Raw genomic sequence first — 23,081 nt, forward strand, 5'->3', positions numbered from 1 at the left:
AACCAATGCATTTCCAAGTCAGATCCACAAACACAATAAAAGCCATGCTCCACTCCTCAGTCTGGAGTGGCCACATAGAAGAACGCCTTGGTTATAGACATAGTGGAGGACAGATGTGATCTGGGATTGTTAGCCTACAGTATATGCACTCAATATACTCCACTACAGTTGGAGTCCATTTGACAGTTGCTGGTTCCCAAACACAGAATCAAAAATGTAGATCTAGAACACATAGAATATGTACAGTACAGTAAGGTTCAGTCCACTACAGTTGGAGTCCATTTGACAGTTGCTGGTTCCCAAACACAGAATCAAAAATGTAGATCTAGAACACATAGAATATGTACAGTACAGTAAGGTTCAGTAGAGTACAGTAAAAGTACAGTAAGGTTCAGTAGAGTACAGTAAAGTACAGTAAGGTACAGAAAGGTACAGTACAGAAAGGTACAGTAGAGTACAGTACAGTAAGGTACAGTAAAGTACAATACAGTACAGTAAGGTACAGTAGAGTACAGTAAAGTACAATAAAGTACAGTAAAGTAGAATAAAGTACAGTAAGGTACAGTGGAGTACAGTAAAGTACAGTAGAGTACAGTAAAGTACAGTATAGTAAGGTACAGTAGAGTACAGTACAGTAAGGTACAGTACGGTACAGTAGAGTACAGTATAGTATAGTACAGTAAGGTACAGTACAGTACAGTAAGGTACAGTAGAGTACAGTACAGTAAGGTACAGTAGAGTACAGTAAAGTACAGTAAGTTACAGTAGAATACAGTAAAGTACAGTACAGTAGAGTACAGTAAAGTACAGTAAGTTACAGTACAGTACAGTACAGTACAGTACAGTACAGTACAGTAAGGTGCAGTACAGTATAGTAAGGTACAGTACAATACTGTAAGGTACTGTACCTTACAGTACCTTAAAGTATCCTATTTGTTGGGTTGGAATCGAGCCCACACTGTTTCGAAGGAACAGTATTTCTAGTTCCAAATGTTATCAAACTATTCTGAGGCACCCCTAGACTGGCATCACGGCACCCTAGGGTGCCACGGCACCCACTTTGGGAAATCCTGGAATAGATAATAGCAGACTGGCAGGTTACTATATCATGTGGGGATGTGGCTAATAAACTGCTGCTGTAGTTGGAAGAGGACATCTTAAGATAAAGTTATGTTGGCAATATTTTCATGATTCCATGTCTGTATTTTTCACAGAACTGACAGATCGTATACCTTCAGGATTTCTATATGCTGGTCAATACCTTGATAACGCTCAAACCTACAGTATCGATTTACCTGACAAAGCTCCACCTCTCTCTCTCTCTCTCTCTCTCTCTCTCTCTCTCTCTCTCTCTCTCTCTCTCTCTCTCTCTCTCTCTCTCTTTCTTGGTTTGACCTCCCTTTGCAGGCATTAGCGCTCCCTTGTACATGCATTATACCTTGTCTGGTAAGTGTTTGTATGAGCAAACACTTACCAGCAGGGGCGCCACAAGGGAGGGAAAAGTGGGACTGAGTTACCAGGGCCCAAGGTGGAGGGGCCCTAATTATTTTATACTTTAGCTATTGAAAAATAGCAGATATACAAGCTCGCAGCCCGGCACCGAGTGCCACGTTGCGAGCTTGTAGATCTGCTATTTTTGAAAAGTCGTGAAAATGTGTGCAAATCTTTGAATATAGGCCTATGTATTTTTTAAGCGAACATTTGTTACTCAAATGTAGCTTCTGGGGGGTCCTCGGAACTAAATATTTTGAGATGGGGGTCCGTGGCCAAATAGATATCATTTTGGGGGTCCTTCACATGAAATGGTTTGAGCACCACTGACATAGAAACATAGGTTTAAAAAAAATAAAAATAAAATAGTTAAACCTCATGGGGGCCCCGCAGTGAATCCTTGTACCCAGGGCCCAGAATTTGGTGCTCCACCCCTGCTTACCAGAACATGATGTAGTCAAATGATGCTATAGGCATCAGATGCACGCTAACATAAGATGCACGCTAATTTCGCATGCACAGGCGTTTCTTGGAAGCGGAGATCAAATCAATTCCCTGGAGAGAGCATCTTTCTTTCACAGATCACCCCCCCCCCCCTTCTTTTTCTCTCCACCGACGTTTCCTTTCCACCATCCTTTAATAGCTGTCTTCGTTTCATGCTAGGTTCAAAGAGAGTGGAAGGTCTCATTTGTAAAAGAGTTTTCAATCTCCTGTGACTTCTTAGTCAAATGAATGTTATGTAACGCAGGTTTTAAAAGTGGGTGCCATGGCCCCCAGTGGGACCGCTATGGGGTGCCAGCCCAGAACAACCAATTGGAAATGAGAGGAAAATTACAAAAAAAGAAAAAAGAAAAAGGGTTTCTTTTTTGTTAATTGTTCATTTAAATTCAAATTCATTTCCAAAGATTATTGTGCCAGCTTGACCACTTCCAACCTGACAGTTTCAAATACAGAAAACGGGGAATAACAGGGTGAGCAAAGACTCACTCAGGTCGGCTGCTCTTAAAAGATAAGTGTCCAGGTTGAAAATCCTCTGTCTCTCTGTCTTGACCCGTCTGTCTGTGTGTCTGTCTGTCTGTCTCTGTCCATCTGTCCTTTGTCACACACACACACACACGCACACGCACACACACACACACACACGCACGCAAACACACACACACGCGCGCACGCACACGCACACATGCACACACACACACACACACACACACACACACGCGCGCGCACACACACGCACACATGCACACACACACGCACACACACACACACACACACACACACACACACACACACACTCTTTTTGTTATCGTGAACTTTGTCATCTGCTGATCTCCCTATCTTCTCCTGTCTTCATTTCCTTCCCCCTCTGTTCTTCGACGTGTGTTGCATATTTATGTCACGGCTCGTTTCAACCTGAGCATGACCGGGATGGCTTTCTGAAGGCGGCGCCGAGCCGAGTCCTGAAACAGAAGGATGGGTAGATTAGAGAAGAGAAGAGAAGCTATATGGAAAGGGGAGGGAGTGGGATTTGGGAAAGGGCGCCACATGGCTCTGGCTGACAGCCGTTATGCTCTCAGTTTGGCTCACCTGCGGCATCCCATCTTTTAACCTGATATCATCTGATGTGTATTTTCATGTGTTTGACATTTAGAAGTGATGTTGGGGGTTGATAAATTCACAGGAGTGGAGACTGGAGTGAGAGGAGAGGGTTCTCATAAAAACTATATAGTGTCTAAGGCAGGGGTCTTCAACAGGGGGTCCGGGACTCATAGGGGGTCCTTAGCATTACTACAGGGGGTCCTCCAAATCTTTTTGTGATAGAAGCCTTTTTCCTCCTTTTTTATGTTAACCACTTGAACCCTATGTCCATATTCTGAGAACTTTAGCCAAAAATAGCAGATCTACAAGCTCACAACGCCTCGTAGCGCCTTGTGCCATTTTTGGCAAAGTGTAGAGAGGAAAAAGACCAGACTAAGTACAGAGTGAAAGGTCAGGTTTATTAAGTATGGATGGTTCAAGTGGTTAAATATCTGAAAACACAAATTGACATGAATCCAAAATACACTAATGATCGTGCTGTCAAACAATGAAACTATATGGAATCTATGAACGGATTGTAGGGGTCCCTGCTTCATCTCTCTCTCAACTAAGGGGTCCTTGGCCTGAAAACGTTTGTGTTTGTCAGTCTGGTTCTGTCTGGTTTGCTTGCTGGGCTGCTGGATTCCTGTCTACAGTACTGTATCATTCTCATGTATCACTGTCTGTTCTTCATTCAGTATTTGTCATGCACTATATTTTAAATAGAAAGGACACCCAAAAATAATAAACATGGTTTTAAGCATATAGAGTTAAAAAATCACACCCGTGTGAACTGAGCGGTGGTTGTGTGTGTGTGTGTGTGTGTGTGTGTGTGTGTGTGTGTGTGTGTGTGTGTGTGTGTGTGTGTGTGTGTGCGTGCGTGTGTGTGTGCGTGTGTGTGTGTGAGAGAGAGAGAGAGAGAGAGAATATTGCAGTTGATGCTCAGACTAGACTCAAGAGCACCCTCTCTGGTCACTGAGTGGTAGTTCAGGCTACATACACACACATACATACATACATACACGGATACACGGATACATACACGGATACACACACGGCCATGCTATGGAGCGGTCTACCACCGCTCAAAAAGAAAAGAAGAAAAAACTACGCTATCAGTGGGGCTCTGTCGGTCCGTGTCTAAGTACGTCCAGTCGTCCACCAGTACTTTGGTTCTAAATGGTCCCTGATATATCTGAAAACTGCTGTCTGGATTGCCATAGAATTTCCTTTGCACATTCATGCTTCTCTGAGGATGACCCCTATTGATTTTGGTTCATGTCCTCTCTAATCTAGCAGCACCCTTAGGGCAAGCTTTCTACTTTCACACAAGATATATCTCAAAATCATGCCATTAAACTGGATGAGCGTATTCATGCTCCCTGGAAGATGACTCCTATCATCACTATTTGTGTGACCCCATGACCTTTCCTCTAGCACCACCTTCAGGCCCAAATGTTTATTTTTCATGTAAGATTATCTTAAAATCTAATAAGCACATTGCAGGATGAAGACTTTGGATTCTGGTGAACACCATTTGTTTTCAACTAGCGCCGCCCATCGGGCAATTACATCTTTGGTGTAAGGAGACAACACAGACTCTAGGGACTGCTAAACCTCATTTATAACGTGTAAGACAAAACAAGCCCCATGAGCCTCATTTCTTGCCTCATTGATATAATTTAACATCTCACAGGCTGTGGGAAGGGGCGTCACAAGGGGGGGGGGGGAAGTGGGACTTTGGGAGTTACTACATGGAGTAACTCCCAAGGTGGAGGGCCTTTAGCTATTGAAAAAGGGCCTTTAGCTATTGAAAAATAGCAGATATACAAGCTCACAGCGTGGCACCGAGTGCTGCGCTGCGAGCTTGTAGATCTGCTATTTTTGAAAAGTCGTAAAAATGTGTGCAAATCTTTGAATAAATGTATTTTTAAGTGAACATTTGTAACTCAAATTTTGCTTCTGGGGGGTCCCTGGAAGTTGGAACTAAATATTTTAAGGTGGGGGTCCGTGGCCAAATACATATAATTTTGGGGGTCCTTCACATGAAAAGGTTTTAGCACCACTGACCAAAATAATCACGATTTAGCGCAGCGCAGCACTACTCGGTGCCGCACTGTGAGCTTGTATATCTACACAAATGCTCTACACAAAATAATGCGTTCCTAGTCTAAATGGTTTAAACCCCCTCCCCCTATGAAGAACATTCATGGGGGCCCCGCAGTGAACCCTTGTACCCAGGGCCCAGAATTTGGTGCGACACCCTTGGCTGTGGGCACGAGCAGAGCAGGCTCTTGGCCTTCATACCTCCTGAAATGTCTAGCGTCTGACACCGTTGCCATGGACACAATGCTTGTCAGTGAGTCGATATGTTGAGTATGATATACTGTAAATGCCTACAGCTATGAGCCGTCAACCACGAGCCTAGCCTGTCTTACACAGTATGAACTAGGCTTTAAGGGCCATTTGCACCGTACACAATAACTATCAATACGGGCAAGTCGGGCATATATTGATATCCAGTTGTCCAGAACCGCCGATCCAACCAATAGGTCCATATGGGAACGCGACGTGTCTCAGTATCTTCAGGGTTTCCCCCTTTTGTCACGCACGCAGAACTGCTTGGCCCCCTATTCATGCTTCACATGACGTTGTAACAGTTTTTTGCCTCGCTAACGACAGCTATAGTCTTTGTCACCAAACGGGCCGAGTGGTCCGCCTCGCTGGGGGCGTCAAAAACATTGCCTAAACCAAACCTAAAACATTTAATAACTTTCGATGGGTATTAGAAGATAAATTAACAGTGCGATGAGAGCAATTCGATCCCGAGACGCGGTGCGACGCGTTGTGAGCTTGTAGATCGGCTATTTTCAAATAGCCACGTTATAAAATAGGGCTAAAGTGGTTTACTGTATACATGTTTTATAATATTATAAAGTAACTAGTAAAGTTTTCAAATAATTGTAGTGGAGTAAAAGTACAATATTTGGATTTGAGATGTAGTGGAGTAGAAGTAAAAGTATTGGAAATTGGAAATACTCAAGTAAAGTACAAATACTTCAAAAGTGTACTTAAGTACAATACTTGAGTAAATGTACTTAGTTACTTTACACCATTGCACAAAAGGGACACAGATAGATGGGTACAACAGGTAGTTTGAAGCAGAGGTGCGCGCACGACTCCAAGTCGTCTCAACAGTATTCAACTTCTTACCGGGTGCACGGTCGGGAAACGAAACTTCACAAGAAGATTCTCAAAGAGAACACCAGCACTCACGGAACAGTCCTCTTAAGGCACTTTTTATTTTACATTAATGTTGGCAGGGTATGCGGGAGGACTACACATGCGAAAGTGCGCTCTCGCATTCATCGATTCGTATCGTATTGCCTCTCTCTGCATAGCGCAGCATAGCAGGGGGAGAGAGAGAGAGCATGAACCATTATGAGAGAGAGAGTGTGCGTACATAACGGCTTCTTCACTGTGACTCACCATAGACGTCTTCATAGATATAACGATGCGAAAAAGAATATATATATTTTTTTTATTTTGATTTACACAGGGCCTTCCAGGCGGCGGGCCCTGGCGCTTAAGCACAGGTTAGTCCAATGGTTAATCCGCGCCTGGCCAGCAACAACGAACGCGTTTCGGCGTTTTGTTGTATCAGCGCTGATGAAGGCATAAAACGCCGAAACGCGTTCGTTGTTGCTGGCTGCTCTGCAGCATACCATGCCAACCTAAACGTAAAATTAAAAGTGCCTTAATATAAGAGGACTGTTCCGTGAGTGCTGGTGTTCTCTTTGAGAATCTTCTTACAACAGCCTGGTACTCTGAAAGAACCCAGACACTATGACTCAGACATATGGGTTAGATTGGCATAACGTACGGTAGGTGTCTGTGAGGGCTGTGTACTGAGTGTAGCGGCCCGAATTCTAGAACCTCTAGTTGAGTATAATGCCCAGAGCTATGTGCCATCAACCAAAGCTTGTCTTGCATAGTATCAACTAGGCTTTAAGGGCCATTTACACCACACCACACGCACGCACGCACGCACGCACGCACGCACGCACACACACACACACACACACACACACACACACACACACACACACACACACACACACACACACACACGATAATTATAAATACCGTATAACAATAATGTGAGCAATAGAGCATCCATCCACACTGATGAACGATAAGGTTCTGTAAACAGTGGCTGTGCAGTCCAGCTGTGTCAGAGCCTCAGAGCCCACATGGAGAACATTACTGTCCATGTTTCTATCGTTTATAACAGTGGTTCTCAACCTGTGGGTCGGGACCCCCAGGGGGGTCCCTGACTTATTTTGGGGGGGTCCCCAATTGATTAACTTAATGTGCAACATTGTTTTCTCACTCAATAGTAAACAAACCAACATAATGTTTAAGTGTATAGAGAGGGTATCTTCTAAAGCAGGGGTGGGCAAATTTGATGATGGCGAGGGCCACTATATTTCCACCTTCACTCCAGAGGGCCACATTGCATATTGCTACGTCCTACTTTGTCATTCTAGTATCTCATACAAAAGAAGCAAAAATAGCAGATCTACAAGCAAAACGCATCGCGCTGTGATGCGTTTTTGAGCTTGTAGATCGGCTATTTTTTGCTTCTTTTGAATTGGAATCCTGAATTATTTTTTGATATTTTTTTATTGGAATCCTGAAATGTAACATTTTGAGTTAATTTCAAACACATTTAGTTATATATTCATGTTGACTCTATGAACCTAAATACCAGTAAGACTCCCTAATCAGGAGATAAGCGACCGTCAGGTCGCAGCGTGATTTTAGCACAAAATGTGTAGGAGCAGTGTCCAAAAATGTGTTTGAAAAAATCGGCTAGATGGTGGCGCTATATGGGACAGATCCATGTTGATGACATGAGTGTAGACGTGTACCGATTTGCGTGATTTTAGGGCAAAATCTGTAGGAGCAGTGTCCAAAAATGTGTTTGAAAAAATGGGCCTGATGGTGGCGCTATATGGGACAGATTCATGTTGACGGCTCTCTTGGCGCCGCCGAGGCGGACGCGTGGTTACCGGCCCCGGCTCTCCTGGTCGCTCCTAGCCCGATTTACGGCATTTTATGTGCGCTGCAGTGGCGGGGGTCCTCCACTAGGGGCATCCATGCTGGAGCACCAGGAGTCGGTGGTCCCCGGGAATTCCCCGTGAACAGCCCCGTTTGGGTGGTCATTTGGTAATTTTTGCACTTTTTGGCGGCGGCGGAAGGGGGTCCCTGGAGCTCCGGGGGTCCCTGGTAGGGTGGAGGTTGGGGATTGGCAGGCAAGGAGTGAGTGTGCAAAGTTTGGCATGGATTGGGGCAACGGTGGCGGAGATATGAGTTGGGGAAAAGTGTGACGTGACGGACAGACTGACAGACTGACGGACAGACTGACGGACAGACTGACGGACAGACTGACAGACAGCCGGTGGAGGTTTTGGTAGTAACTGCGACCTGACGGTCGCAACAAATACCTACATTGGACATAAAAAAATAAATTTTAAGAGGACTGTTCCGTGAGTGCTGGTGTTCTCTTTGAGAATCTTCTTGTGAAGTTACGTTTCCCGACCGTGCACCCGGTAAGAAGTTGAATACTGTTGAGACGACTTGGAGTCGTGCGCGCACCTCTGCTTCAAACTACCTGTTGTACCCATCTATCTGTGTCCCTTTTGTGCAATGGTGTAAAATAACTAAGTACATTTACTCAAGTACTGTACTTAAGTACACTTTTGAAGTATTTGTACTTTACTTGAGTATTTCCAATTTCCATTACTTTTACTTCTACTCCACTACATCTCAAATCCAAATATTGTACTTTAAACTAAACTTTAGTTACTAGTTACTTTGCATATATACATTATAAAACATAAATAAACCACTTTAGCCCTATTTTATAACGTGGCTATTTGAAAATAGCCGATCTACAAGCTCACAACGCGTCGCACCGCGTCTCGGGATCGAATTGCTCTCATCGCACTGTTAATTTATCATCTAATACCCATCGCAAGTTATTAAATGTTTTAAGTTAGGTTTAGGCAATGTTTTTGACGCCCCCAGCGAGGCGGACCACTCGGCCCGTTTGGTGACAAAGACTACAGCAATCGTTAGCGAGGCAAAAAACTGTTACAACGTCATGTGAAGCATGAATAGGGGGCCAAGCAGTTCTGTGTGTGTGACAGAAGGGGAAAGATACTGAGACACGTTGCGTGTCGGCATTCCCATATATGGACCTATTGGTTGCCACATGCGGCCCCCACCTTCACTTAAAGCTGTACTGTGGAAGCTGCTCAACTAGTGGTCAGTAGCGGTATTGCTTTTTTCGGCCGGAGTCGCCGGGTCCGCGGACCCCCGCGGCCGTCGCGAGCACCTCCGCCTCGCCGATACGATTCCGTAGAGCCGTCTCCCATCATTTTTAGACCAGGATTGAGGGAGTAGCAAGCAAGATTCCTTCACCAATGTAAACACAGTTGCTGAGGGAAGCTACTTCCTTTAGAGACAGCAAGACTCGCTGTGATTGGCCGGTGGTGTATGATCGGCGCTGTGATTGGCCGGTAGTGTATCATGTGGGAGATGACATCATTTTGCTGGGAAATTCTCCCCCCCTCACAACTCATAGAAAACATATAAAGAGAAGGCTTCAGAAGCTGAAAATAACAGAGTGGGGGTTCTAAAACTTTAGCGATTTAACAGTTAGGACAATTTTAAGATTTGTTTTATAAAAAAAGTTACATGGTATAACTTTAACTACTAGTATAGTAGTAATACTACTATACTAGTCAGTAAGCTACTAATATAGACTGACGGAATTAAAGCAGGTCATGGTTGGAATTTTAACAGCTGAAATCAATAATATATCAGTATTCCGGTATTAACCAGCGGGCCACATTAAGTGAAGGTGGGGGCCGCATGTGGCCCCCGGGCCGCCAGTTGCCCATGTACGTTCTAAAGTGACAATTTGAGGATTTTGGGGGTCGCAGCCTGAAAAGATTGAGAACCACTGGTTTATAACTTGGCTCTGAAAGCGATCCAAACGATATCCTTTCTGACTGTTATTGTTGTTGTTGTTATAGTTGTGGTGAGGACTCTGTCATCTACTTCCGTTAAAACAAGTTTTTAAGGCAACATATCCTTGGATTTTCTTCCTTATATTATGCTTTAAATGTATTTTTGATCGGTGCTAACCGCTCCTACATCTTAATGAAACTAATACTAACTTTGAACTCATAAAAAGCAACCCTCACACAATTTTTATATCTATGCAAAGCAATATGATTTATGCTTTCTTTCTTTCTTTCTTTCTTTCTTTCTTTCTTTCTTTCTTTCTTTCTACCATAGATGTACTGGGAGGATACAATGGCACCATCTTCGCTTATGGACAAACCGCCTCTGGAAAGACGCACACCATGGAGGTACATTCCTGCTGTGTTCATCAAAAGAAACGCCCACACTACAGACCACACACACACACACACGCGCACACGCACGCACGCACGCACGCACGCACGCACGCACGCACGCACGCACGCACGCACGCACGCACACACACACACACACACACACACACACCATTTCTCTGTATCTGCTCCTTCCACTCCTTAGTTTTACAGCACTAGAATCCATCTTCTTAATACACCTCCTCCCCATTATCCTCAAAAGCCTTTCCAGGAAAATAATCTCTCGTTCTTTAAAGGCAAGCTGTTCATCTGTCGCCTTTTTTAACACCCTCATCTGTATTCGTACCTCTTGTCAAAGTGGCTATTTTCCCTCTCCCCTCATGTAATGTTTTCAGTATTGTTCTTCTCTGCTTGCATCCTCACAGGGGAAGCTACATGACACTCAGGGTATGGGAATCATCCCCAGGATCGCAGAGGACATTTTTGAACACATATTTGCGATGGATGAGAACCTTGAGTTCCACATAAAGGTTGGTGTGTACTTACTGTATGGTGTGTGTGTGTGTGTGTGTGTGTGTGTGTGTGTGTGTGTGTGTGTGTGTGTGTGTGTGTGTGTGTGTGTGTGTGTGTGTGTGTGTGCGCGCGCGCGTGCGTGCGTGCGTACGTGTGCACGCGTGTGGGTGTGTATGCGTTACTGTGTGTGCACACGTTACTAGGGCCAAATGTCCTCAGAAGTATAGTTAAATGTGAAAAAACGATATTCTGAGGACCATTTACTTAGTGAAAACAGCAGATCCTGCACCCGCTATACTGCCCAGTAGCGTTTCTGTGCTTCGGTGCTTTTTGTACATATTTAAATTAGGTAATTATATGCCTAAATTGCATAGAAGATTCACAAACACCAGTGCTAATATCCACAACATTGGGAAAGCTCAACAGACCTGCACCATTGCACAGCTAATAGTTTTATGATAAAAAAAACATTTGGGGAGTGAGGACTTACAATTAGGAAAAGATTCCGGTCAGCATTAAGCTTTTAGAGGTTAGATTCAGGGGTTAGGTGTGAGTTATTGCGACCGTCAGGGAGCAGTTTACTATGAAAACCTCCACCGGCCGTCCGTCCGTCCGTCCGTCTGTCCGTCCGTCCGTCGGTCACACGTCACACCTTTGCCCTGCTCATATCTCCGCATCAGTATGACATCACACCACATGTGTACACAAACCTTTGTGTACGTTGCTGTGGCAACAGTCTGTTGTTGCTGGTTTGTTAGTGTACGTTAGCAACCACCTTAGCAACCATGGTTTTACCCTAGCAACCAACTGTTTACCCTAGCAACCAACTGTTTACCATAGCAACCATGTTTTTTTACCCTAGCAACCAACTGTTTACCATAGCAACCAGATACGCAGAGCAGGGATCTCCATATATGGGCATAAACAGGTGACATCACACTGATGTCAGATACTCAGAGCAGGGATTTCTCCATAATATATGGGCATAAAAGGGATTCTGTTAGGGATCTCCATATATGGGCATAAAAGGGATTCTGTTAGGGATCTCCATATATGGGCATACAAGGGATTCTGTTAGGGATCTCCATATATGGGCATAAAAGGGATTCTGTTAGGGATCTCCATATATGGGCATAAAAGGGATTCTGTTAGGGATCTCCATATATGGGCATAAAAGGGATTCTGTTAGGGATCTCCATATATGGGCATAAAAGGGATTCTGTTAGGGATCTCCATATATGGGCATAAAAGGGATTCTGTTAGCTGTTAGTGATCTCCATATATGGCCATAAAAGGGATGCTGTTAGGGATCTCCATATATGGGCATAAAAGGGATTCTGTTAGGGATCTCCATATATGGGCATGAAAGGGATTCTGTTAGGGATCTCCATATATGGGCATAAAAGGGATTGTATCCCAGATGATGCCCTGTTAGGAGATCCACACTAACAGAATCCATATATGGTCCTACCGACAGCTGCTATAAGCCAACCCTGGCGATAAGGTCTGAGTCGAAGAAATGCTTCTTTCCTGGCAAGAATTGCCCCTTTATACTGTAGGGCTCGTTTGTGTATTGTATGACATCACGCCACATCATCGGCTGAGGACTGTGTGATGTCATCATATCTCCATATATGGAGACATAAGTTGCTCATGCCCAAATATGGGCTGGTGAGGTCAGACTTAGTGTGATGCGTAGGTTATCTCCATATATGGAGATTCAACTCCATATATGGAGATAAGCGACCAACGGTCGCTTATCTCCCGATTAGGGAGTCTTACTGGTGGTGATATATTAGTTGCTCACTGGTGTTGCACACCGAAAACAGCAGATCATACAAGCTCACAAGCTTGTAGATCTGCCATTTTCAGTTTTATTATTAGGTTAAAATAATTGCAATAAAAAATGGTATTCATAAAATTGGAATCCTAAAATGTTGATGTCCTCACAAGTATAGTAATACAAGTGTGTGTGTGTGTGTGTGTGTGTGTGTGTGTGTGTGTGTGTGTGTGTGTGTGTGTGCGTGCGTGCGTGCGTGCGTGCGTGCGTGCGTGCGTGCGTGCGTGCGTGCGTGCGTGCGTGTGTACGTGTGCACGCGTGTGGGTGTGTATGCGTTACTGTGTGTGCACACGTTACTAGGGCCAAATGTCCTCAGAAGTATAGTTATATGTGAAAAATCGATATTCTGATGACCATTTTCCTGGTCCTCACAAGTTCTTAGTGAAAACAGCAGATCCTGCACCCGCTGCACTGCCCAGTAGCGTTTCTGTGGTTCGGTGCTTTTTGGTTCGGTGCATTTAAATTAGGTAATTATATGCCTAAATTGCATAGAAGATTCACAAACACCAGTGCTAATATCCACAACATTGGGAAAGCTTAACAGACCTGCACCATTGCACAGCTAATAGTTTTATGATTAAAAAAACATTTGGGGAGTGAGGACTTACAATTAGGAAAAGATTCCGGTCAGCATTAAGCTTTTAGAGGTTAGATTCAGGGGTTAGGTGTGAGTTGTGGTGATATATTAGTTGCTCACTGGTGTTGCACACCGAAAACAGCAGATCATACAAGCTCACATGCTTGTAGATCTGCCATTTTCAGTTTTATTGTTAGGGTTGAAATAATTGCAATAAAAAATGGTATTCATAAAATCGGAGTCCTAAAATGTTGATGTCCTCACAAGTATAGTAATACAAGTGAGTGTGTGTGTGTGTGTGTGTGTGTGTGTGTGTGTGTGTGTGTGTGTGTGTGTGTGTGTGTGTGTGTGTGTGTGTGTGTGTGTGTGTGCGCGCGCGCAAGAGAGAGAGAATCCTGGAACATGATGGCATTTTCTGGTGCTTACTACTCAAGGTTGAACAGTGAGAGAGAGAGAACAGTATATTGGGGAGATGACAGATGCTGGCCTCAAAAGTTCTTCACTTCTCCAAACTCCCTTCCAAAAGCCATTGATCGCGCTTGTGCCCACCATTTCCTGTAGCCCAAAATACTAGAGAGAGAAGCCTCTTGTGCTGTTCCCACCGGGCACACAGGAACTAGAATGAATACTTTTGGCTTCAAAGGGAGCACAACTTGGAGCACAATAAGGTGTACATCTTACCTGAAGCTATTTCTTCTATCGCTTCACTTTGTTCGCGCAGGTCCGCGTTGGTAAAAAAACATGTCCCATTGGAATCAAGCCGAAACACCCGGAAAAAAAAACACCGAACACCAAAAACATTTCCGTGTCTCCGGACAACATCAACGCTGATTGGCTGTCAGGGCGTAATGGGTAGAGTGGGGGTGAAGCGAAGATACCGAAGCAACCGTTTGTTGCGCCGTTCGCGCCGCCCCATTCGGATAGTTCCCGCCGCGTCCTCTGGTCTTTGCATTGACTTTGTATGTAATCGTGCCGCTTGAACCATCCAGGTTTGAACCCAGCTTTACAAACTCTTACATTAACCTCACAGAAACTATGCCTAAACCTAATCAACCCTTACGGTAACCTCACAGAAATTATGCCTAAACCTAACCTTAATCCTCACCTAAACCACACCCATCCGATCCGAGGTGAAAAGAGGGACTCTCATTCAATTGTGAAGGTGATGACGGTTGTCAGAGATCAGCAAGACACAGAGAGAGTTAAAGGTGATGAAGACACTGAGGGGAGAATTCACAAGGGGATTTACATGGCTTTTGCACCCACTAAACCCTCATAAATAAATAAGACAAAAACAAAGCCTCTAATTCTCAAAGCACCCGCTGCACTGCAGTGGCATTTCTGTGTGTCGATGCTTTTTGCCGCGTATTTAAATTCGGTAATTATATGCATACATTTTCACCTTTTTATGCAAATGGAGCATTGCATAGAAACTTAACAAACACCCACACAGAGTGAAAGTTATATTCAGAGAGTTGATGGTAACTGAAGCACATTCATTAGGGTTGTCACTTGTCATGCCAGGCATGCTCCTGAGTAGATATTTTGGCCCACTAAATTTGAATAGGTAAATCTTTTATTTGAATTTCATACTTTGTCATGTGTGTACAGTATAGGAGCTTTCAGCTTGCTGTTTTCAATTCGGGTAACCTTGGGAAAGTGCAACGGACCTGCACAATTTCACAGCTTCCTAATGCATAATTATATCCATGCATAATTACAAGCGCGGTCTGTAACAGCAATGTCATTCATGAATAGTCCAATTTCCAGATGTACAGTATAGCCTAATTCAGGGGTCTTTTCGGGCCAAGGACCCCTTAGCTGAGAGAGAGATGAAGCAACGACTTGTTTGACAGCACTGTCGTCATGTTGGAGTAATGTGTATTTTCAGACATTTAACCACTTGAGCCGTCAAATACTTAGTCTGCTCTTATTTTCCCGTTACAAACCTCTTTGCCAAAAATAGCTGATCTACAAGCTTACAACGCCTCGCAGCGCGAGGTGTTGTAAGCTTATAAACCTGCTATGTTTGGCAAATGTTCCACTCAGAATAGGGATGCTAGGGTTCAAGTGGTTAATGTAAAAAACATGATCGTATCACACAAAGTTTTGGGGGCCCCCCTGTAGTAATTCTAATTCCTGTTGAAAACCGCTGGCCTAATTGAAAGTAATGTTCGAACACAACCTTTCTGCTCAACCAGCAGACTTGTCAAATATTATTTTTTGACAAAAGAGAGTAAAAATAACTATTTGGATTACTACACTGGCATTATCCATTTTCAGACTTTTGCAACATAACGCCTCGCCACCGCATCTCCACAAAATCCTCAGTGAAAGTAAAGATAATGCATGAATAAATGCAAATCCACCATTTAAGCCATAGCCGGCAGCCCGGCACAATTGATTCTTCATGAATTTTCCCCTGGGAGTTAGAAAAAAACCTGTCCTGAAATACATCTATCAGGAGACTACGAGGGGCGGTAAATGTGTCAAAAGGAGGTGTCACTGTCATTCACTGCCGGTGTTCTGAAGATTTTTCTCCTTTGTACATATACTGTAGTGTTTGCATTTGGTGATGATTTGTATTATTGTCAACTTTTATGCTATGTTGATAATACATAGGACCACAATGGAAACAAGTCACAAGGACTTTTTTTGTTGCCGTTTACATTTCTGACTTAAAGTTATCAATCAATCAATCAATCAATCAATCAATCAATCAATCAATCAATCAATCAATCAATCAGAGCTGATGAAGACAAAGAGTTAAAGGTGATGAAGACACTTAGAGTTAACGGTGCCACATATTTTTTGCTTTGCCCAAAGCTCCACATTCCACACAGTGAGCTAAAACTCCCCAAAAATCTAACAAACTAATATTGTATGCATTGAAAAATGCATCAATGTCAAGTATATACAATACAGTATAGGTCTGTGAGTAATAGGCTAAACATGCAGAAGTTTGTGATTTCCAGTCCAAGTAAGTACGGTATATACAGTATATATACACACACCATTAAGTGAATGTTGTAGTGATTAAGGGCACTTCTCAGAGACAGTATTGTTACGTAAGTGTTCCAATGTTTCATTTAGCTGCACAGTCGAGCTTACAAAAAAACAACTTGCTGCATATTCATTAGTCTTGTCTGCAATTGCAAAGTCAGTGCTTCATTTGGAAAGCAAACCCCTCCCTATTGTGGTTAACAGAGGACGTGTGGAAACCATCTCTCACGGTTTTTATGCTCTTCTTGCCAAAACATCTTCTTGTCTCTAAGGATGTTAAATCCGATAAAGACGTTTCAGCAGAGCACAGAATGTCTCCAGTCACAGAAAGTGTTGCATAACCTCCTCATTTGTCCCATCCTCCCAGGTTGATGGAGTGTTTTCTGCCTGTCGGAAAAGAGGTGATCCCTGGATAGACAGATCTGCTTCCTTTGACCAATTTAAAACCAATTCCAATCTCTCTCAGTCTCTCTTCTTCTATTTTATTATGCGAGGCAGCATTCCCTAATTTGATTCAGAGCCTAAAAGGCTGCACACTCCACACTGTACACTCTCTTGTTCTCCTCCTGTCCTGATTTCAGGCATACTTTATTTCAGTTATTTTAATCTCTGAATACTAATCATCTGAAAATCATGTGGGCCAATGACCTGGATGCGATCTGGAAGGGATTATCCAGGATACATAGTTGTTCTAGAAATCCGTGCATCAGTTTCCACCTCTGTGGCAGGAGCAGCTTTGTAGTGCATGATCTTTTCTCAAATATGCTTTGAATTGAGCAAGACTGAAACTATTTATATATGTACACAACATGGTATACCCATTTTGAGTTTTGGTATAGAAGAGGTAGGCTACAGTACGTGAACATTTAAAGGTATATAATTCAGTGATTGTATTTCATTCAAATAAAAATATAATTGGTACATTTTCCATTCATTCTCCTCACTAGAATGTGTGCTGACCCGTGTTACGAGCATAGCTAGATTCGGTTTTCAGAGGTGGCCAGCCAGTCCTCGACCAATCAGGGTAGAGTATGGCCATAGTTATGTTATGATGTTTAATTATGATGGTCAAAATAAAAGTTTTGAGAACCACAGTTGCTCTGAATTAAGAACGTCTGCTAAATGACTAGATTGTAAACTACTGAACTCATAAAATGCCACAGTCTCGTAGTAAATCAGTAATAGTATCATACATATCCTGAAGCTGGAGATGTAGGCCTAGCGATATTCAGTGATTGGGTCTAATGATCAAAACGAGAACATTATAATGGTGTAAAAAATCTATAAAAAACTAAACATTTCCATGCTGTAAGGCCAGTAAGGGACAAGATGACCCCCGGCCACTTTCATTATCACTGAATACACCTTTAAGACAATTCATTTTGAAGCCATTGATGGTGGTCAATAATTCTACACTTAACATAACAAGTTCAACCATAGTGTTTTTCTGCCTAGGAGCCAGACAATCATTCTGAGAGCTGTTATGAAACGTATTGAAGGTTTTGGTCTGATTCCAGGCTAGGCTGTATCCACTTATCAGGATAGCCACGGTCAGAGACGGATCTGTAGATCTTTTGAATGTACTTTGAAAGAGTCATCTGTACTACAGATTCTACCTTTATGTTTGAATTGACCAAACATTATACTTTTGGACTGGAAATCACAAACCTCTCCTTGTTTCAAAAGGTGTACGTCTAAAGGAAATGTTTTCTATTATATTCAAGTCTGAAACAGTTATGCTTAAACAGGCCTGAACCACAGCAATTATTTGTGATTGTCTAGGGAGCTTTCCTTGACTGTCTAAAAGACATCTAATGTATTCCTGTCTCGGCCATAGGCCTACTTGTCTAATATTAATCCGCTTATTGACTTTTGGTAAGTATCCACACACATCGGTGTATAACTTATAGTTTTATTCTGTGTTTCAACTATAGACATAAATGATTAGCAAATTTCATCTGGTAGTCTAAACCTATACGGTCTTGCCTACTACACCAGACTGCAAAACAGGCTACATTTATGAGCAAGCTCTCAAAGCACATTAAAAAGAGTGGTATTAAAACTCAAGAGTAGGGATATGCCTCCATCTGTTGTGACGCACAAATGCCAGGTTATTTTTTATTTTTTTAACTATAAGGTCTACAAGGTCATGTGAGGGGGTTTGCCTTAGCTTTTGAAGTTGCTGTTTTGCGCTCAGCCTATAGACGGGTTTCTGGTCCACGTCACACTGATGGGTCGGTACCAAAATTAGCCAATAAATAGAAACCATGCAGCGCTCCCCAAAACAACAGGTTTGGGGATTGGTGGGAATTGATTACATGATACATTCAGCTGTGCATTTAGTCTCAATGTTTGTAAACAAGAAACCGGTCTATGGTGATTGCAGTCAAATGTTATTATTCGCTCTAAACTCTGACAAATGACTCTTCTTCTGTCACATGACATTTTCTATCTCCCAAAGCCCCATAGTTCACAGCTTGAGGCACCTAAGTACCATTATACTAGTCTGGGATCACTTCACTTTTCGGGTTTGTAACCGGTCTGGAGCGGAAACCACAAAACGTCACGTTGTAGTACTCAAAGGACTACAATTTGCCGGAAAGATCGAACCGGATTCAGTTTTAACCCAAAATATTCCCCTGCGCTCAAGGACACACTTCTAGGGCCTACCTAATAAACTCCTTGATGCGGAGTAGTTTTGCTTTTGAAAAATTAGTTTGGTATATGCATCTTTTAGTCCAACTTTTAGCGACTGGCAAGACTACACAAGGCTACTCGAGCATTTTAATAGGGATTGGGGAAACAAACGGAGGGAACCAAATCAAAGCGACGCCGCTTCTTCTAGTGGTTTCCGCGCTCTAGGCGGAAACCAAACGGCCTGCTGTGAACGAACACCAGGCTTTTTCTCTGAGAAAGCCTGGTGGGCGAGGTTACCATTATACTGTACTTGAATTGAAATTGGCCAGCAGAGAGGGCAAATATATTCGGGAATTAGGAACATTTCGAAGCATCTGGCGACTCGTCCAAATGATTTGGCTCTGTGAAGGGGGGGGTCCTACAAGAGTGTCGTACAAATGTTGTGAAAATAGCAGACGTACAATCTCACAACACATCGCAATGTGACACCTTGCCAGCTTGTAGATCGTCTATTTTCAGTATATTTTAAAACGTTTTTCAACTAATAAAATGCAAGGTTTACACCCGACAGCAACGACCTCAAAGTGAAAGCGACAAGCATAATGTAGATAAATTGTGTGATTTTGGAGAGGGCTATTTGAGTCCGCCTCGGCCAATTTAAGTGATGGCTGACCTGACCCAGCAGGCGCACTGCTGACAACACAAATCACTGATAGCAAAATTGCAATGTGCTGCTGATTTGCAAATCCACCCCCACCCCCCTCACCCACCCCCCGATGACAAGTCATGGTTTTCTCTGGAGACTAAAACATTGACTTCTGTAATCTACATACTGTATCTCCACTGTCAACTGACATTGAAAGGGTTACAGAATACAAGCATCTTGGCATTTGGCTCGATGACAAATTTTATTGAATTATCGTGTCCGGAACCTTGGTGGTAAATGGATTATGGCAAATTATGTAAGGAGGAAGATTGTTGAATCAACTTTCCTAGCGATTTGGAATTATGGTGATGTATGTCATTTATAGACCCACTGCTGCCTCCACTATAGATGTTGTTGTTGATACAGTAGCTACAGTATATAATACTCACTACTGGATCCTTTATGATAAGGTCAGTTAGTCTTCTCTGGCTGGGCGATGTAATAATCACTGGTACTGGTATCTGTCAGTGGTGGGGAAAGTACTTGCATGTTTTACTTAAGTAAAAGTATCAATACGGCAATGAAATACCCAAGTAATACAAGTAATAGTCCGGAATTCTAAATTTACTTGAGTAAAGGTACAAAAGTATTAGTTTCAAAATGTGGTTAAAGTATTAAGTAGAAAGTATGATCATTATGCAGAATGTCCCGTTTCACTCAAGTTTTCAAATGTATCAAATGTATCTTTTGAAAATAGCAGATCTTCAATCTGTCACGTGAGCTTGTAGATGGGCTATATATGGGCAAAATGTCCCCACTCCAGCTACCCCTGCTCCCCTTCCTCCTTGTGGGCATCACTGGGTTGAGTTCAGCTGGGTTAAAGCTGATAAAAAAAGCAGCTGGGTTGGGCTGCGATATCTGAATTTCCCCCGCGGGAGGAGTAGGTATTCATTATCATTAAATGTACTTAATTACTTTCCACCACTGGTACAGAAAGAGCAAATACATTCTCTGGCACTGGCACCTCCACTGGTATCTGTATATTTATACATCCATTTTTTACTTGCTGGTTCACTGGGGAGTGATTTAAGTAATACTACAGCTTTTAGCGTTTTAATGCAGCAGACCCTTTTGGAATCTCCAGCAGCACTTGAAACTGAATTCTCTTGTTCCTCCTGGACGCTTCAGGATATTGTGCTTGAAAACTGTCCATTATTTGACTGTAAAGCCTGAATAATCCTCCTTGCAAGTACGCGAATGCAAATGACAATGCCTGACCCGGCCGGCACAACCGCACATCCCCGGTGAACATGCTCAAAGTGCATTCTTATGCACCGGTGGAGGTAATAAACCATGGAGTTACTTTTGAAATTACAGCCTGCTACAGTAGACTACATTATGAAATATGGATCAGAAGAGAGCACAAATCAAAGAAGGCAGCTTCACTCTGTTGTTGCCTGCTATAGAAAACTGAGGTGGGGGAAGTACTATTTACTGCTAGTAATTTTTTTAAATTTAAAAAAAGTAAAAGTATCAATACCACAATGTAGAATACTCTGTTACAAGTGAAAGTCCAGTATTCAAAATGTACTTGAATATTAAGTACAAAATAATTGGTATCAAATTATACTTAAAGTAGCCTAACAATTGACAAAAGAAGAAGTACTCATTCAGAATGTCCCCATTTGACAAGTTTTAAACATGTATAATAATAATAGCAGATAAAAAAGCTCACAACACGTCGCAGTGCCACACTTACAGTACTAGTTACTTTGTAAGCCAAACGTGTAACTGAAGTTACTAGTTACTAGTAATTGTAGTAGTACCAGTAGAAGTACAATATCTTCCTCTGAGGAATGGTGGAATAGAAGTAAGGGTGCACACACACCAAAATAACTATGTAATGACAGTGGAATCCGCGTTCTGCCAATGCATTTCAAAGAGAATGGAGCGTTTTCTGCAGATATCCTCTACTGGCATGAAACCGCTCCATTCTCATTGAAATGCACTCATACTGTAGGTATTTTGGTGTGTGGGCACCCTAAGAGTATTGAAAATTGTAAATAAGTAAATATAATAACTTCAAAATTGTACAACAGTAAGTACATCACTTGAGTACATGTACAATACTTATTTACATTTGAGTGGTGACACATTCCAGAAGGCAGTGATGCATGAAATCAAATTTGTGTAGCTTGAAGCATTACAATCACGTAATTGCATAGAGTATGTTTCAGGCTTAATTGTTTTTGTGTTTTAGATTTTGATATTGATTTGTCAGTTGTTGTTTTTTTTAACTGTTTTAGTATTTCTTTGCTGAGTGTGATTTGTACTACCTATAGATGCAACCTATATAGAGGCCTTTAACCCTCTAAGGCCCAAATATAGAAATACTTGAAATAAAAAATTGGAAAAAATCAGATGGTGTTGTAGGAGTCCTAATAAGAGGAAAATGTAATGTTTTTTAAAAAAAAATGTTTTTGTAAGGTTTTATAGCCATAAATCATAAATCATAGCTCTAATTTACATATGGGGGATATTTTTCACAATAATAACATATGTACATGTTCTAGACATTCTAATGATCACCAAAAAAAATAGTACAGGCATTTTACTTATGTTTTTGTGAGGAATAGCTTCCATGAAAAAGTGAGATCGTCAAAACTCTGAAATGTCAGCGGGTGTGGCGGGTGTGAATGTCAGCCCCTGTGGGGGGTATTTATATGCAAATATTGTGGCCAATGGCATTGTAATACTAAACAATAGAATCCAATGGTGATGTTTAGGTGGTAGGGGGAGCTAAAATAAAATGATTTAAACCTTTTTTTGGATAAAATACAAACGTTGTAATATTACAACAGTGGGCCTTAGAGGGTTAAATAATCCCCTGGTGACCAGACAGGATAGGACATGAATAAACCAACACATAAACAGTGTTTATCCAGTCACGTTCGTTGTTCCTTTCACGCCTCTGTGACTGACTGGATGCAATACTCGTGGGAGAAGAGATAAGCCCAACACTGTTTTCCAGATTTGTGTAATCAGCTGCTCTATACCGTTGTCTCTCTCTAAGGCCTGATTTCGCTGTACGACGGTATAGCGCACAGAAAATAGCCGATCTACGAGCTCTCAACGCGTCCCATTCGTGGCGCATTGAGAGCTTGTAGATCGGCTATTGTCTGTGTCATACGACAGAGGATAAATTACGCGTGTGTCTGTATCTCTCTCTCTCTGTGTCTGTGTTTTTTTCTTTGTCTCTCTCTCTCTCCGTCTTTCTGTATCTATACTGTGAAGAATTAGTCATCCGTGTTTTTTGTGTTTCTCTAGGTGTCCTATTTTGAGATTTACATGGATAAAATCCGGGAC

At 42.4% G+C, this 23,081-nt stretch overlaps 1 protein-coding gene across 1 annotated transcript in view; it reads left to right on the forward strand.

Annotated features, from left to right (window-relative positions):
• The window catches only part of kif5ab (kinesin family member 5A, b), a gene marked incomplete at both ends in the record, with an annotated part of 141,425 nt that overhangs the window by 46,549 nt on the left and 71,795 nt on the right, over positions 1-23,081 (forward strand). Inside the window, 3 exons of the mRNA XM_080728227.1 lie at positions 10,441-10,514; positions 10,925-11,029; positions 23,043-23,081. The exon at positions 23,043-23,081 is cut by the window's right edge and continues 10 nt beyond it. Coding sequence (XP_080584353.1) covers positions 10,441-10,514; positions 10,925-11,029; positions 23,043-23,081 — 218 coding nt within the window. The remainder of the gene's footprint in view (positions 1-10,440; positions 10,515-10,924; positions 11,030-23,042) is intronic.

The sequence above is a fragment of the Nannobrachium achirus genome (assembly GCF_963921795.1).
Source record: "Nannobrachium achirus genome assembly, chromosome: 6".
Classification (NCBI taxonomy): domain Eukaryota; kingdom Metazoa; phylum Chordata; class Actinopteri; order Myctophiformes; family Myctophidae; genus Nannobrachium; species Nannobrachium achirus.